Source organism: Pelophylax lessonae (assembly GCF_965119305.1).
Source record: "Pelophylax lessonae genome assembly, chromosome: 5".
In the NCBI taxonomy this organism is placed as follows: domain Eukaryota; kingdom Metazoa; phylum Chordata; class Amphibia; order Anura; family Ranidae; genus Pelophylax; species Pelophylax lessonae.
In genome coordinates this window covers 396,549,364-396,567,897 of record NC_138772.1, presented here as the reverse complement: position 1 = coordinate 396,567,897, position 18,534 = coordinate 396,549,364, and the positions used below count along the sequence as shown (strand labels likewise).

Here is an 18,534-nt window from a genome sequence, read left to right as displayed (position 1 = left end):
GTATGCTGTTTCCCCCAGTGACCGTCTTGATTAAGTCATCCAAGGAGGAACCAAAAAGGTGATCACCCTGAAAGGGAAGATCTGCCAAAAACGGCTTAGAAGCCTGGTCGGCCGACCAGGACTTTAGCCAGATCGCACGTCTGATGAGCACACTTGCCACTGACGCTCTGGCCGTGAGCGAAAGAACGTCCAGGTTAGCATCGCATACAAATTGCAGAGTCTGCGATAATTGGTCAGAGAGTTCCAGGGCAGATGATGGTAACGGGGTTACCGTCAGTGCCTCTCTCAGAGCCTTTACCCATTCAAAACATAGTCAGAGACTAGAATGGTAGTCAGGGCAGGCCTGAGAATAGATCCCACTACCGTATACAGGTGTCGGGATAAGACCTCAATTCTTCTGTCAACTGGATCAGGGAGAGATGAGGATTCTGCCAACGGTACAACCGTGGCCTTGTGAATACTGCATATGTGGGGGTCGACCTGAGGGGGGACCGTCCATTTGCATAAGATCTCTTCCTCAAAACGCCTAGCGTTTAGCCAAACATTTGGGAATTGCAAGCGTGCGATTAGGTCATCGCCCTTGTTTCTCCACTAAGGGGGACAAGACTTCGGGACAAGGGAAAACCTTGGCCGATTTCTTTGCCCTGAGGGATCCAAAGGATACCGAGGCTCCTTACGATATAGAACTCGCATCCGTGACTTTTAGGGTGTCCCTCACTGAGGATATCAATGCATCTACCAGCGCCTTTTCCTGTTGCAAGGCAGGTGCAGAGACATCCTCTTCTGTGCCAGAAAAGTCTGAATGCGGAGACGCAGCCTCCAAAAGGGGGTCTGCGTAGCTGGCGACCATATCGGCCTCAGAATCTAAGATCTGAGATGAGACAGGCCGGGGCCGAGGGCGTTTCTTAGTAAATGCTGCCGCAATAACTTTGTCCATTTTTTTGGACATTTCTTGCATCACAGACAAAGTCACATCAAGAGCATTAGAAGCGGGCCCCAACAATACATCAGGAGTTGCAGACAAACTTGGGGAATCCATGTTAGACATATGGCCAAAAAAATGGATTTTTGTAAAATCTTACCGTAAAATCCTTTTCTCTTAAGCTCATTGACAGACGTAGTCCTCCTTGTTTAATATCAACTCAGATTATACTGCCCTCTACAGGAGTAGGACTAGACAGGAAAGAAAACGTTCTGGCCACACCCTAGGGGCAGTCCCAGAGGGTATATCCTCTCACTTCCTGCTACAGCAAATCAGTTATGTCACAAAGCAGTGTTTAGAGAATTTAACCCAACCCAACTCAAAAACAGAGGGGCGGGTACTAAGTCTGTCAATGAGCTTAAGAGAAAAGGATTTTACGGTAAGATTTTACAAAAATCCATTTTTCTCTGTCGCTCATTGACAGACGTAGTCCTCCTTGATTAATATCAACTCGGGATGTCCCAAAGCAGTGCCACAAATGAGGGGTGGGAAAATGGAAATCAAAATCCAATCTAGAAGGCCCAACCGGTGCCAACTAGAAGCTTTAAAGGCTCATCAATCACACGATGAGACTCAACTGAAATTCCAACGGAAAAAAACCCCTCAAGGTAGACCACCGGTCTCCTCAAATTGCGGCCTGCAAAACCTTGCGGCCAAATGAGGGATCCGCCGATGCCATCGCATCAACTTTATAAAATTTTGTAAAGGTATGAACCGACGACCAGGTAGCCGCCTTGCACACCTGGACCACTGACGCCTGATGGCGGTAGGCCCAGGAAGTACTGAGCGCTCGAGTGGAGTGCGCCTTAACAGGGAACGGAGGATTCCGACCCCTAATCGAAAAAGCCTGTACCACCGTCTGTCTGATCCATTTGGAGATAGTCGCGGCAGATGCAGGCAACCCCTTTCTGGGGCCATCCGTGATCACAAAAAGTGAATCCGTCTTACGGAACGATTCCGTAGCCTTCAGGTATACCCCGATTGCCCGAACCACATCCAAGGAATGCAACGCATATTCCCGAGGATGATTGGGCTGAGGACACAAGGAAGGTAGCACAATATCTTCATTCAGATGAAAGTCTAAAACCACCTTAGGAAGAAAGGATGGCTTCGGATGAAGAACTACCTTATCCCTATGAACCACAAGATATGGGGAATGGCATGATAATGCAGCCAGTTCTGACACCCTGCGTGCAGAAGTGATAGCCACCAAGAAGGCCACCTTCTGGGATAATGTAAGCAAGGGAATCTCCCTGATATTTTAAAAGGGAGGTTTCTGCAGAACCGACAAAACCAAATTAAGATCCCAGGGCGGTAAGGACGCGCGCACTGGCGGAGCCAAGTGCCGCACCCCCTGGATGAAATTCTGCACCAAGGAATGAGTAGCCAGCGGCTTCTGAAAGAAGATTGCCAACGCTGAAAAACCTGACCCTTGATAGTGCTCAAGGATAGTTTCTGATCAACCCCCTTTTGCAGAAAAGCCAAAATTTGGGTCACCAAATAGGTACGTGGGGGAAATCCCAACGATTCACACCACGCAATATAAGTCTTCCATGTGCGATAATAGACTTTGCTAGAAGAGAGAGAGACCCCAAGGCTCACCTGATGCACACCTTTATCTGTAACCTGGAATTTATCAGAAGAAATTACTTCCCCTGGCTGAGCATCGGAGACCGAAGCCACCAGACCAGAGCCTCCCTGGTCTCCTCCCTCAATCCGATTGTCCAGGGAATCGGGATTCCGATTCCATATGAGAAGAATCTCCTCTTTGGAGAATTCGGGTATGAGACTGGGCAAACGGTACTGCCTCTAAGGAGGCGACCATCAATCCCAGCCAGTTGACGGACAGCAACATCCGAATCATTGAATGAATCTTCTGGAGTTTCTCCGCCTGGAGAAACACTCTTGCCAAGGATGTATCCAAAATTAGGCCCAGATAGTTCAGTCTCCTGGTGGGAACCAGGGATGATCTTTGGGAAAAGCAAAGAAAACGCTAATGTCCTGCGAAGATGGGGATATGAAGATAGGCATCCTAAATGTCTATGGACGCCAGGAAATCCCCCTGATGCAGGGAGGCCACCACTGTATGGATGGACTTCATCTCTTCCAAGACCAGAATTGGACGCACCTAGCCCTTTTTCCTGGGCATTGTGAACAGGTTCGACTAGAACTCCTCCAAGGAATGGGAACTACCACTGCTTGTTGCATCAAGCTGTTCCCCGCAAAGCTTTTTAAGCGACCCGGGGATGTAGAATATTGGAAGGGAAGAATCGCACCGGTGGAAGTGAAACTCGATCTTGTATCCCGACCATATAACCTTGCGAACCCCTTTATCCGGGATTCTGGAAAGCCCTGGATCCGGAAACCGGTGAAGACGTCCCCCCACCCTAGAGATGGGTGGGGCCCATTCTGTCAATCCAAAGAGATAACAGTGGATTTATTTAGTCTGGAAATCGGTGAGTCCACTATTGGTGGTACCGTTCATCTTTGTAATGAGGGATTCCTCAAAATGATAGCGCCTAGCAATGCGTTTGGAAATAGCAGGGACTCGTTTACGGAAGACCCCATTTGGGCAAGGGAAACCCTTCATCATTTTGGTAGGCTTGCTAGTACCAAAAAAGGAATACGAGTCTCAGCTACCTCTGCCGGTGTAACCTCAAGATTTAAGCTTTCCCGGCAATGACAAGCTCAGAATCCGTATCTGAAGTATCAGATGACATAGGGGTAGGCGGGGGTCGCTCTTCTTGACCCCCGTCCCTGACAGGCTACCTCCACCCGGGATACCAAAGACTCCAAAACTGCTGATAATGCATCATCACAAGTGGGGTCCTGGAGGGTCCTGCGGCCACCCTGAGGGGATCAGGTGGGGATACATGAGTGGCAGGGTTCATGTAACAAGACACTTGCCAGCAAACACAAAAAAATTAATTGCAAGAAAAAAAAAAACTTTTTTTTTTCTTAGTCCTCCAGCGCAGTAGCGCCCCTTAGTCTACCTGCTTGGACCCCTCAGAAAGAGAGAGAGAGACCCCAAGGCTCACCTGATGCACATAAGTTTCTTATCAACCTGCTTCCAGCACTGTCTGTTACAGACAGGAAGTCTTTGGCTTGCTTTCCCTGGGCCAAGGAGGCGGCTCCGCCCCTTTACACGCCTTCCGGCGCCTCCCAATTACTCCACGAGGTGTTTCGTCACCTCAAACATGGTCGCCCCCATGCTGGAGACACGAGGCTACGCCAATATGGCGGCCTCGTGCGATCTGCAGGAAAATGGCGGCGGCCTGTGTAGGATAGCGGCGGCTTGCAAGCTAGCAGCGGCCTGCGGGATATGTGGATTCGGCCTGTGAGGCCTGCGGAAGTGCCTCGGACTGCGGGAGGCTGTGTGGCCTGTGGAAGTGACCGGCTTTCTGGAGGGATGGCGATCTGTGGCTGCAGTAACTCAGGCATAGGCATCGGCCTGTGTACACACTAGACAGGTAGGATACCTCTATACCTCAATAGTAATGCCTTTTAGTAGTCTGCCACTGACTTCAGTCACCCTTACAGTCATATAGTGACTTTAGATAGTCAGCTCCCAAACCAAGCCTCCTGGTTTCTATTCACAAAAATCACACGCAAATTGGGGGATCTGTGACCTGTTATAGGATAGAGGGGAGACCCAGAAAACCGAGTGTCCGACCATCCCAGAGAGGGGCCCGCGTCCACCAACAAACCCGACAGGGGGAGAGGGGGAACATTCTACTCACCATACCGGAAACCAGGAGGGCGCCAACTCCTGACAGAACCCCTCTCCACCGGGGTGGGGGGGGGGCTGTCGACCAATACGGACGTTGTTGGTCATTGGCATCCTGGCGAGACGTTTAACTCGCAGGGTCAGTCCCCGTCCAGTGGGACTATGTCGCGGCCGACCCAGCGCGGAGCTATGGCCTGCACGCGCTCGTAGGCTGAACAGGGGTGACCACTGGATCTCAACATCCAGCCCGTCGCCCAGTTTCAGCGTACTTGCTTGAAGATCTCCCAGGAACACTGGAGAAAAAAAGCTGTCTAAAAAAGTATTTCTAAAAAAAAAAATCTTGCCAGGACCGAAGATCCTAGCAAGGAATCTAGGTCCTTACTCCTAACTAGACAGAAAAAAAATGATTTGCTGTAGCAGGAAATGAGAGGATATACCCTCTGGGACTGCCCCTAGGGTGTGGCCAGAACGTTTTCTTTCCTGTCTAGTCCTACTCCTGTAGAGGGCAGTATAACCCGAGTTGATATTAATCAAGGAGGACTACGTCTGTCAATGAGCGACAGTGAAAGTAGGATTGCAAAGTAAGAATGTAAAGAGCTGACAGGGAAACACCGGAACCTGCACCGCAAGGGGTTAAACAGAAGCTTCTCCTGAAAACAGAAGCAATGGCCCAAGAGGGAGCAAGCCGCGCCCAATTGCCAAATATTAAAACGCCCCTGAGGCTAAGTGAGGTTACAAAAGCACCACAGTTCCCAGCAAGTTTGCCACCACCGGCGTGCACTGTGCCTTTAAGAGGCGATTGCGATGCACGCAGTGCTACTCCGGGGGATGATCCTTAGCCCTCTAAAGGCCTGAAACCCCTCTGAAGATGAAAAGGTGAAGGCTAGGGTAATTAAACTCCTCTAGAGTAGTTACCACATGGAGAACACAGCAAGGTCAATCAGCAGCATGGAGAAGAGAAATAGAAGGAAACGCGCCCACCCCCCCCCCCCCCCCCCACAAGAGCCAGAAGATCCTGTGCGGTTTTGTCTCCTGCAAAATGGCCACCGGCATTACAGTGATAGGGATACCCAGGCAGGCTGCTGCGGCCTGTTAAGGCTGCCGGCCACGGCAAAATGGCTGCTTTGCACCGATGAGCACGTGACCTCGGGCCTAGTGAGGCCTACCCTAGTAACAGGCCTGGGGGCCCTGGCGGGGGTCATCCCGACGGATGAACCCCCCCCCCCCCAAGGTAGCGTATGAGGAGCAACCATGTACCCCCTCTGAGGCCTCCCCCTAACCGTCCACTACCCGGTATAGCACCTGAGGCGACTTGCATAGGGGACCCCCCGCTAAAAGTGTCCTGGGGGTCCAGAGCCCAGGGTAGGCAGAGGTCAGGGTAGGAGGGGAAGGTCCCAGGTGACCCCTCATAGTGGAAGAGGGTGGTAGGAGGTATGGGTACCCAAGGGTCCTACTCACCTATGGAGGAGCCCACATCTGCCCCAGGTCCGCTAACCAGATGGGGGGGACTGTACTTACCGGACCACGCTGTTGAGGGTGGGCATCCATCCTGACAGACTGCCTCTGCACCACAGTGAGGGCGATGTCGGTCAAGGGGCACGCTGCAACGCTGGCGTGCCAGGTGTGTGCGTCCCGGCCGGGCGTTTCACCAGCAGGCATGTCCCCGTCCGGGGGACTATAGTTACTATGGAGACCCAGTGAGGAGCTACGGTCTACAAGCGCTCACTGGCACAAACTGGGAGACCCATAAGGCGCTCATATAGCCAGTCCGAAACCTAGCCGGCATTCTACAGGAACTGGAGTCAATGGCAAAAAAAAAAAAAGGTTCCCTTTAAGACGTTTAAAACAGAGATAGGACAAAAGGGTCCCAGCAGGGAGCTGTTTGGCCACTCCTAAGACCAGGCTGCTAAAACTGAAGATGCAACAGTGGGGTGAGGCCAGGGGTAATAACCCAGGGACCCAGTCCCCCTGGGCGTGTCAAAGGCTTTGGCTCTACCTGGCCGCTCCTAGTGGGAGGGGCTTATTACCCATCCGTCTGATTTAAAGCAGCAGCTATGTCCGTCGGTGGATGAAAGCGAAAACTGAATTTGACTTACCGAAGAAAAAAAAAATGTAATGGGGCACAGTATAAGAATTCATGTTCACTGGGTTATACTGTTGCCTTCAGAAGGACAACAGACCAACAGGTTAACAGAGCCATCCAGAGCGGTCTAAAGAACCCTATACCTGAAGTAGGATTCAGCATCTGGTTACTACAAAAAAAAAAAATCTTGATAAAAGTATATACAAAAAAGTAAGTAGGTTGCTTCTCTCAGAAGATTGAAGACATCCAATCTCCTAGGTTACTAGCAAAAAACATTTTTTTTCTGAAATTCTGATTTGCATCTACTCCTGTACATGCATCTTGGCTATAATATAGGACTAGAAGGAACATGATGAAATCCCAAATGACACATTGTGCTTTTAAATCTATAAACACAAAACAATGTAGGATCTTCAAGATTAGTACCACAAGACATTCACCAAGAGTAACATCAGCTTACCCGTCAACCCTCCTGGGTAAGGAACTGGCACTGGTGAAAAGACCGAAGATGGTCCTCCAAAAAGAGTTATTCCAGATGAACCTCCGAAGGGTGTCATGGAATCACTTTTAAAATTACCAGAGGGCCCTTTGACTGCTGGGGACTGTGCAACTTGTGTTGGGTCATTGCCAAACTGATTGATGGGCTCTGGTTTGGGTTCTGTTCTGTACTTGATTGATGGACCTTTGTCCTCCTTACTCTTAATACAGCCCATTATACCTGTAAAAGAAAATAAATTGGGTTAAATAACACTGAAGTAGAGTAGGCAGTTGTATGGCTAATGGCATCCTGCAATAATGTGTTATGGTTTGAAAACGGAAGCAGACGGACTCTGGAGCAGCTATGCATGACAACCAATCATTTTCTAGCTTTTATTTTCAAACAAGCTGAAACTAGATGTGGATTAGTTACAGATTAGTTACTCTGTACAGCTGCTACAGTTTTTTTTTTTCTTCAGATAAGCATGTAAGGCTTATTCACACGGACCCTGCATTCGCTATATCTGGTCTCCCACGGAACATGGAAATACGATCATTTTAGTAAATATAAACTGCTAAATACCTTTTCTCATCAGCAGTATATAGCAGTATTGTGACTTCTATCAGTGCCTGGTAAAGCTTGCAGGAGGAGTTTTCATACTGTACTAGCTGCCCTATCGGGATGCAGGACCCCGACCCTCTGGACAGTGCCGATTGGCCCTGTGCTGATCAAATGCAATCTGGGGGGGGGGAGGGGGAACCTCTAGCAATACACACCAAACTGAGCACGTACAGCCCGACTCCAGTAACTCTGTCTTATCTGGACATGTTATGGAAACAATGCAAGGAGGATGAGGAGGATCTGGGCATACAGGATCAAACAGCCTTTTTACACAATGCAGAGGATTAACTCCTTAGGCTCCACAGTGAGTATAATAAGCATGCTTTACTGCATATACAGACTGACTTTACTGTTTAGCAAAACTTTAAGCATATGCCCATGTGAAAGATGTGTTTGCCTCCACGCGAAACACAGGTGCTGTCCCCAATTTGACAGGGGAGTAAGGGCAGGTCCCCAAACGGAGACTGTGTGCGTTCATGGACCTTCACAGCTATAAAATTGGGAGCAACCTCTGGATCCCAAATTACATAAATGAGACTGCCTGCACGGGGATGCACGGAACACCTGTGCAGCTGAACATGCCCCCTGCATGGGCGGACGCCTGTGTGAATGAGGCATAAGAGAGATATGATTGTTACACGATTGTTCGCTTCACAACTCCATTAAACAAAAGCAAGTGGATAGGTTGGCCAAACGACCCCCCTGTGGCTTAATTCTTATCCTAAACAGATTGCAAAAGTTACGTTTTATAAATAACCAGCAGGTCATATTTACCTGCTCTGTGCAATGGTATTTGCCATTGTAACTACGTTAACAGATATTAATATAGCCTTTCCTAATGGAAATATGGGGAGTGTCACTGCGTGCTTTCTGAAAATGTTAGGCAAGTACACACTTCAGGAAAGTCTGAATAAAAAACAAAAAAAAACAGTAGGTATAGGGAGTGTGGTGCTTTACCAAGTCATTGGACAGCACAACCTTACCTACAATGTAAGCCTGAACAAAGTCAGATGTAATCATCTGCATACTTGTTCTGGGTTAGAATGGGCTGCAAAACGCACCAGAATGCAATAAAAGCTGGTGTATGCACTACTTTAAAAAACGTGCCGCACCAAATTGCATAGTACTGCAGTACTATGTAATTTGTTGCTTGCAAAAACACTGCATTTGAGAGGTGTATTTGGGGTACCGTTAATACATTTTCACTGGTTTGATTGATATTTTATTCTACAAGATGAATATAAATCCAGAAATGTTAACCCAGATAGCAGCACAACTGCCACCCGAAAACAGGAAACTGCATTAGCTGGACTTCACTAGCAGGATCAACAAGTATTTGGAACTTTGCAGAGAAATAAAAGAAAACTCGAAGTGCAGATGCACTTACAATTAAAGTGGTTGTAAACCTCTGACATGAAATATGAACAAAGCATAACTCTCTATAGTGTGAACTTGTGTCAATTAGGAGCACCAAGTGTCATTTCTGTCTGCTGCTTCGTTTATCTGCTACCAGCATAAGTTATTTATTTTTTATGATATTTGTGGTGCACATATTTAATACTTTTTTGGTGATCCATAGGCGCAGGTGCACAAACCCCCCTTTTATAAGTCCCATCTGACAGGGTTTCCTGACACCAAGAGCAAAAATGTGACAAGGCAGCTCAGCTTCAGCTCTATTCGTGTGGGTGAGTGTGCGTGCATGAGGTGGGGGGGGGGGGTCTGTGTCCCTTCCCCAATCAGCTCTTAGAGCTCTCATCACTGCAGTGTAATTTCAGCCCCAGCCCCACCCCCCTGTTTTTTTTTTTTCTTTTTCTAATAGCTCAGACAAGGTGTTGAAATTCAGCGCTTTGACCAGATGTGGGAGGAAGAGAAGACTGCAGATAAATAGGTACAACTTACGTAGGAGGATTTGTTTAATATCTGTGCATCACCTGAGGCCAGTCACTTCAGTGAGTATATGTTAGTTTACAACCACTAAGTTCTGCAGTTTGTATGCCTATATACACTACATTATATGTCAAGTTTAAGATCACCAGCATTTATCCAGTTTTATTGAATTAAAGCAGTTTAATGTCTCAATGGACTCTGAAAATAAAGCCTTGAAGTAAAATAATTAGAACAAAAAAAATTGTGGAATTGTTTTCTTTAACAAAATGTAATCTAAATTTGACTCCAAGTATCTACCTTTTGCAGATATGACAGCCGAACACACTTATGGCATCCTATCTACAACAGAAATTCTTTTTTTTTTTTTGAAAGCTCTTCCCAGCTCTGTTGCAGAAGTTCCCACAAATGTATTGCACTTGCAGGTAGCTTTGTTTTCACCATTCTGTCCAGATCACCCCAAACCAGCTCCATGGGGTTTAAGTCTGGAGACTGCTGGCTATTCCATGATTTGAAGCCTACCGTCTTGTTCTCTTCTTCTAAGGTAGTTCTGACAGCCTGGAGGTATGTTGCCGGTCATTATCTTGCTGTAAGATGAACCACTGACCAACTAGGTATATGCCAGAAAGTATTGCATAGTGCTGCAGAATAGTAGTTTTGGTTCAGGGTGCCCCTCACCCTGCAGGGTGCAAGTCGCTGACTCCTGTTTGACAGTGGTGTTACGCACCGCGGAACCATCCTTTCCCCTACTAGACGGCGTACACAAACTCTGCGTGATGAACCAAAGTTTTTTAAATTTTGATTCACCGGCCCCATAAGACTTTCTTCCAGTCTTTAGTAGTGTACTGGCAGTGATTCATGGCCCTGGCAAGCCTCATTCTTGTTTTGCCATTTTAGCAATGGCTTCCTTACAGTCACTTGACCTGTCAAACCCTGAGCGCAAAGTTTTTTCACAGTTGAAACTGAGACTTGCTTACTTCAATGAGTGTTAAGCTGTGCTTGAAGCTGTTGTCCTGTGAGCCACCTGTCACCCAAGCTGTTGAGGCTTTTGGTCTGCCAGACTGCCTCCTGTCAGGATTTCCTTCAGTTTCCAAGTGCTTTTTGACAGTGCAGCAAACTGTACTTACTGACACCTTGGCTTTCTTTGCAATTTCATTAAAGGCAAGACCCACACTTTTGAAAATATTGGTGTGTCTTCCTTTAATTGCTTTTTTTCTCAACAGTTTGAGAGCAATATACTACTTTCTGCAGGACAATACTGTCCATTGCTTAAGAGGGTGTAGTAACGCAGTCTGTTTCGACACTACTTTTATACAGACCGAGAGCACAGCAAGTATTCAACAAAAGTTGGGATACCCGTAGGAATTGTTAGCATAAACTTTCAAGACTGGTGAGATCAAATGCTTTCCATTTTAAAAATTGGTGCTGAGGAAACCAGAAGTAATCCCGTTTCCTAAATTACAGAGGCGGACAGAGCGGTTCTGGTCTTTTTCCACCTCAATGATCAGCCCGCGGAAGTGCCAGCTGGTCGATCATGTGTCCGGGTGGGATGGGACAGCTTGCGGAAGGTGGTGGGATGAGATGGGATGGGGGGGGGGGGTTAGGGAGGCACGTCCCCTCCCGCTGTTTGTAAAAGTGATCCAGCGGCTAGTTAGCCACTCTGATTTCTTTTAAACGAGAGCCATCATCAACTCTAAACCCTGCTGCTTGCCTGCAGCAGGTCAAAACGTTAAAAAAAAAAAAACACAACACACATCTTGCCTGGAGCCCTGAACTCCATGTCTCAGGAGTTGGGAACTGAACATACCTGAGTGAGTCAATTACAAAAGCAGGGGACTAAAGAGTGGAAAAATGAAATACTGCAGACATAGTTAAAAAAACAGGAATCCGTTTTTAGCGGGTATAGAAAATCGTTTTAGGCTGCAAAATGAAATGGACACTTTTTTTAAACAACCATGTGTTCTAAAAATGTTTGGTTTCCTTTAAGAATGACTGTCATATGGTGCAAGATAACAGCAATCTCCCTGTTCAGCCAGGGCAGGGAAGAAGCTACCGCCTACATCTTCCTCTGCCTGTAATCTCAAAAGACATCAGAACAAAGAAGGGCTCGATTAACAATAGTTTCAAGGAAAAAAGTGTCACTGCCAAGTTTGGTATACAGTCATATTGAGTTAAAAAGGGATATCATATAAACAGATTATAACCCCCGAACCACCTACCCATGGCAAGGTCTGTGTGTGTTCCACAGTTAGACTAGTTCAGCATTGTTACAGCTACAAAAATGTTTACTTGTAACTTACACAATATATACACACGACTTTTAAAGAGATGAATACTACAAAAATCAAAACCTTGACAGAGATTTGCATTTTCTGTGCCCCAAAATGTAGTTTTAAAGTACACATGTGAGCCAGAATTAGGAGGCGAGCCTAACATTACACTAAAACTGCAAGCTAAACCCTGCAATAATTAGGAACATCTGCCCTGATGTCACTCTGAGGCTAAACAACTCCATAATCTCTGTCTGCCAAAGGGAAAATTTCCAGGACTTGCTAGGGTGGATAACATCCCCACAAATGGAAGAAAATCATGTATTACAAGACTGATAATCAAACAGTCCAAGTACAAAGATGTATGTGCTCCACTATTCACAAAAATAATTAAAACATAAAGCTATATTAGGTACACACACGCCTTGACTAGTAAATGATTGAAAGGTCCCGAATGTTGACTATTCTGATACAGTGCTTTGGCACAAGGCAAACATGATTTGCAATTAAAGTGAAACTACAACTAAAACTTGGTTCCCCTCTATTGTGCATTTGCCAAAGTATTCCATAGAGAATTGACTACGGGCTACGGGCAGTGCCACTAATTCCCACTATTGCTAGGACAGGGGCCCGTGGCAGTGCCACTGGAATCCTCACTATCACTGGGACAGGGGCAGTGCCACTGGAATCCTCACTATCACTGGGACAGGGGCCCGTGGCAGTGCCACTGGAACCCTCACCATCACTGGGACAGGGGCCCGTGGCAGTGCCACTGGAATCCTCACTATCACTGGGACAGGGGCCCGTGGCAGTGCCACTGGAATCCTCCCCATCACTGGGACAGGGGCCCGTGGCAGTGCCACTTGAATCCTCACCATCACTGGGACAGGGGCTCGTGGCAGTGCCGTCAATATCTGATGAATAGGACAGTAAGGGGATCTCCCCAACAGGCAGTCAAGAGAATCCGACAAAGTAAGAGGAAGGACAGCTTTCATTTGGTTAAAAATAGATGCAACATAACTACTATGAAGACATCTAGTTTATTTTATTCATTTTTTAAGATTGCAAAATGCAGCCTAATATTTGTGCATCTATAAAAAGTCCAAAAAAAGTCCTAAAAAAAAAAAAATTTGCCTCAACATGCGATTATAGTGAACCTGAAATGTATTCTGAATGTTGAAGGCTGGCAATTTTGGATAATACTGGACAAATAATCAAGATGTCCTACTTCCACACCATTTAGAAACAAAATTGGACTACTATATTGTCTAACAGTTGATGATGCCTTGGTCTAAGATCTAAATCTTCTCCCAAAAATGAAAGTAATCATGATCTTCTTGCTCCCCCCCCCCAAGCCTGGTACATATCTATCTATATCACCCTAATAATCGCCTTGGTAAGGTTGATGTATGCTTGATATGTCAGCTGTGGACAGCGAACATAGCACAACAACTTCTCTTTTATAAATACATTTGTTTAAAAAACAAAAAAACATAAAAAACACTTAGTATCAAAGTCCAACGATTCAGTAAAAATTAAGATTGTGTTCATGAAAAACATGTAGATATTTTTCCAGTGTCAAGACAACGGCTCTTCCTGAAGCTAGGAGAACAAATGATATGAGTCACACAGTTCTAAAGTGAAAGCCTGAACCTGCCTGGAATTACCGAGCTGCATCATTTTCACAAATATAGGACATACAGGCCAATACAGAGACCTGAATCTCCTTGAGTGAACAGACCAGCACTTCCTGCACATGCCTGTTGCTAGCAGCCAAAAACATATTTCCATGGGCAGTACCCTCCTGTATTGTCTGCTTGGTAAACAGTGGAAGTCTTATCACAAGTGCCTAACAAGACTTTTTTGTTGGGATTTATTATTATAGCAAAATATATGGGCAAGTTTACTCTATTGCACTGCAGCATCATTTATCTTCAATGGCACACTAAAGCTTGGAACACACTAGGCCTCAGAAAATGGCACAGGTAGGAAAGGGGGCCCTGGCAGCCCCCACCAGGTACAGCCAATCGCCGGCAGTGCATTCCCTGCCCCTATCGCCAGCACAGCACCCTGACCCACCCCAGGCGGTGGACCAGGGGGCGAGATGGCCCACAGGGACCACCACCAGACCAATGAGGGGCTGCCTAATAATAAGGGAACCTGGGGCTCTGGTTGTCCCATGGAGGGGCCCACGTCCACCCCAAAACCCTCCTGGGGGGGGGGGGGGGGACTGCTACTCACCATACCAGTAACCAGGCGGGCACTGCTCCAGACAGAACCTCCTCTATCGAAATGGGGGGCTGTAGGCCAGGAGGTACGCTGGGTCTCGAGCCAAAACCTGGTCGTATGTGACCACGCAAGGCGTTTAACTCGCAGGCCAGCCTAAGTCCGGTCGGGCTATGTCGCGGCTGACCTAGTGCAGTGCTGAGGTTAGCGCGCGCTCGCTGGCCAGACTGGGGTGACCACTGCATCTAGATTATCCAGCCTGTCACCCAGTCCAGCAGTTGACTGTAGGCATAGCCAGACTTTCTGCCTAGTGTCCTACTCCTGTAGGGGGCAGTATAACCCAATGGTTAAGAAGATCAGGAGCTGTGTCCACCAACGAACGAAAGAGAAATACATTTTTCATCTCTTCAGAAGGGCCCCCCCCAGAGCTGTGACTGTTTCCCTGCAGTTACCTCTGTAAACAGAGACTAGCTGCAGTTGGACTTCAGTCTTCACATATAGGTTAATGTGTGTGAAGATGCCAAGGCTACACACACACACACACACACACACACACACACACACACGAGCATCAGGCAGAGGAGGAAAGTGCCAGAGCGAGGAAGACAAGGGAGTAATAAGATCCGCACTTGTACCCCCCTACATACCGAACATTTAAACCTTGCAGGGGGGCCTCACTGCAAGGATAAAGTCTATAATGCAGAACAAACCTCATACAGATTTCGAAGGTTTGTATCCGACAATACAGTATTTACAGTGAAGTTAACATTTTTAACGAAAGAAAATTGGGAAAAGTCCAGAAACCCCAAGAAACCAATCAATCAATGTACTTGTCCTCAAAGTCCCAAATCAAATTATTTCACTGGAATATCAATTTGAGAAGCTCATAGGAAATCCAATGACACATGCTAAGCAAGTTGTACAGTTGTTTTCTAGCACATGGAGAAAGCAAAGCCGTACTTCTGGAAAAGCGTGCACTCTATTTTCAGCTTGGTACTCCAAACACAGTTGTGAGACTAGCCATTTAAGAAGCTTACGTCTAATCGGAAAAGCCCTCACCAAACCAGGCTTTACACACGCTGCTAAAGAATAAACATCAATAAGAGCTTATATTCACACACTGAATTTCTGAACAGAGCATTAGAAGACCCACTAGGACAGGAGAATTCCATTTTACTGCATTTATCAGTCCTCTACAATACACAAGCAAGCCATACACACAGATTTTTGTTCTAGCTTATGGGCTGAATAAGAGAAAACCACTATATCCCACCCCAGCTATGATAAACCACGCAGATGGAAGGAACTCTACTGTTGGGTATTGTATTTAAACAATTGCAGCACCCGTGGCTGCCTGAATACCCGAACAGTGACTTAACATCTGATAAGATACAGTCACTATTTGGCTGATACATTTCTACCCAGCTCTGCCAAGTTTTTTTAAATGTACTTTTTTTTTTTTTTTTTTTAACTTGGTGGTGCTGACAGGGCCACCCACAGTTTGTCATCACTATAGTGTGAACCGGCACTAAAGCTAGCAATGTAAAGAATTCAGACATCGCATGTGATTCGCAGCGCACTGCTCTGAAAATCACATGTGATGTCTGTGCGATGCAAATTCAGCCATACAGATTGTATGGCTGAATTTGCATCGGATTCGGGCCCAACACGCACAGGATCCTTTTTTGGGTCCGCAGCAGAATCGCATTGCATGGTGGTTCACACCTATGCAATCGATTCCTGTCTGAACTGACAGTTTGCACTTCGATATGTGAACTGAGGGTGTCGTTAACTTTGTATTGACAACCCCAGCAATTCGCATATGGCAGTGTGAACTGCCTGCGATTTGAATGCGATGCGGGAACCTGCAGTGGATTCACAGGGTTCCCGCATCGCATATATGCAAACTGGCACTTACCGTATAAGACGCACTTTTTCTTCCCCAAAAGTGGGGGGGAAAAGTTAGTGCGTCTTATACGACGAATACACATTTTGCCTGCCAGTGGCGGAGCCAGAGGGCTAGCTGGGGTGGCAATTGCCACCCCAGAGGAAGTCCTTGCCACCCAGGTTGCCACCCCGGCCCCGCTCACGCCTTGCGCTCGCTGAAAATATACGCTCAGTCATAAATAACATTAGCTGCCCTGAAGTTGAACGAGTGGGTGCCTGCAGTTCTCCTGACTCAGACTGACTGACTGAGAGCCGAGCGCGGTGAGCAGCAGCAGCGGGTGGCGCCGTGAGCCGCTGCACAGCTAACCAATCACGCGTGCCTGCACACCTGATTGGTTCGTCTGTGCTCACCGCTCGGTCAAGAGAAGAACTAGCTGCGGGCCGGGGACGGATGTCACTGTGTCAGGCTGTGTTCTTCACTTCTTCTACCTGTAACCGTTACCTTAGGTAAGTCTCTCTGCCTCTGGTGGTCTCTGCATGATTGAACTCTTCTAATAGATTAGTCACCTCACACTTCCCAGCTCATGGTTCTGTAGAGCAACTTCCCCCCTAATTTCAATGAAAGGGGTACCTATTTGGTACTGTGGTCCCTACACTCACCAGTGCCCAGCCTGTTTAGAATCTTTTTTTTCTAGATTTTCCTCCTTTAAAATTGGGAGCGTCTTATACGCTGGTGCGTCTTATACGGCGAAAAATACGGTAGTCCTCTACAAATGTTTCACAGCTTTAATTAGTAGCCTTACACCATCCATGGTCATTTTTCACCAAATACAAATAACTGCAGTGCTGATCAGTTCATTCATAAAATGTAACCTGTAATATCTCTTAATATTCACTAAGTCTTTAAAATGGCAAAAAGTTAACTTTACTATCAGAAAAATTGGCAAAGACACATAGGTAAAAAGGCTGTGAAGCTAAAGTATGAGGGTAGTTTTCTTCAGGAAGTACTTCAAGTATCAGCCAACAGGTACTGTAATCACAATAAATACTAAGGCCCCTTTCACACGGGCTGTCCGATCAGGTCCGCCTGTCAGTTTTTCAGGTAGACCTGATCAGACCCTCCGCCTTCTTCTATGGAGCAGTGGATATCCGCTACCATCAGAGCCTGCCTGACAAAAACAGATGGATGGTGGTCCTATTCCCAAACCGTATGGCGGGCCTAAGGGCCCATTCACGATGAAGAGTTTAAGCACTTTGTGTTAAAAAAAAAAAAAGCGTAAAGAAAAATGCCTCCCTTTAAATACCATGAAGGTTTTCGCACTGGGGCAATGCGCTTTCATTGCGGTGAAAAAAGCATCCCTGGAGCATGTTTGGTGGGGGGGTTGGACGCACCAAAAAACGGTCCTCTCTACTGAAATGAATTGGAACCACCTCAAAAACATCCCCACTAATGTCCTTTAAAACCTGTACCGCAAATGCTTCAAAAGCGACGCAAAAAACACTCAAATAATGTATAGGCGTTTTACAGGCAGTGTTGAAGCGAACCAGTGTGAAAGCGCCCTAATACTCGTATTCTGAAAGATGTAAACATAGAAAGAATATATGCATGTGTGATTTCAGATTTTGGCCGAGTTGACACAGCTGTGCTGCACAGAATGGGTGTACCTTCAGTCTGACGTTTTCTACAGCGCACCAAAAATTCTGCATGCTGCATTTTTGGTGCACTTTCAGAAAATGCGACAAAAAGCTGCAACATAATAGAAGTCTTTGGGGCAGTGGGTAAATTGCACCAAAAAATCCAGATACATCTGTGGCCAAACCACAGTGCAGCAGTGTGAAAAGGCCCTAACTAATCAAAGATTAAAAAGAAAACCAAAAAAAAAAAATCACACAACACAGATTCTATAACTGCATTTAGTACATGTGCATATGGGGGCCTGAGATTGGATCATATAAAATTTGGGAATATTTCCTTGGCACAGAGCTCCTTACAGCCACTCATAGAAATCAGTGGCTCTATGCGGGTATACTTGAGAATGCACAGGTACCTGAATTAACACGTGCATGCATGCAGTCTGTGTCTAGGGGTGCACCGATCCGACTTTTTTTGTCCCGATACCGTTATCTGGCATTGTGTATCTGCCGATACCGGTACCGATCCGGAACGACACACATAGCATGCAGCTGCAGTACAGAGCAAAGCCGCTGCTTCATGTGTATGGCTCCTCTATTCACAGGCGGAGTGCATCTGATATCACTCCGCCTGTGAGCCGGACCTATACAGGAAGTAACGGCTCCCATCCCATACTACTACTACACCAAGTAAGGGATGGCTGAGCCGGGACTCAGCAAAACCGCATCGGCACGTGGATCGGT

The 18,534-nt window shown here is 46.7% G+C and overlaps 1 protein-coding gene across 1 annotated transcript in view; it reads right to left on the bottom strand.

Moving 5' to 3' along the window:
- YES1 (YES proto-oncogene 1, Src family tyrosine kinase) overlaps window positions 1–18,534 on the bottom strand; it is a 138,806-nt gene that overhangs the window by 58,580 nt on the left and 61,692 nt on the right. Inside the window, exon 2 of the mRNA XM_082258783.1 lies at window positions 7,253–7,510. Coding sequence (XP_082114909.1) covers window positions 7,253–7,505 — 253 coding nt within the window. The 5' untranslated portion in view covers window positions 7,506–7,510. The remainder of the gene's footprint in view (window positions 1–7,252; window positions 7,511–18,534) is intronic.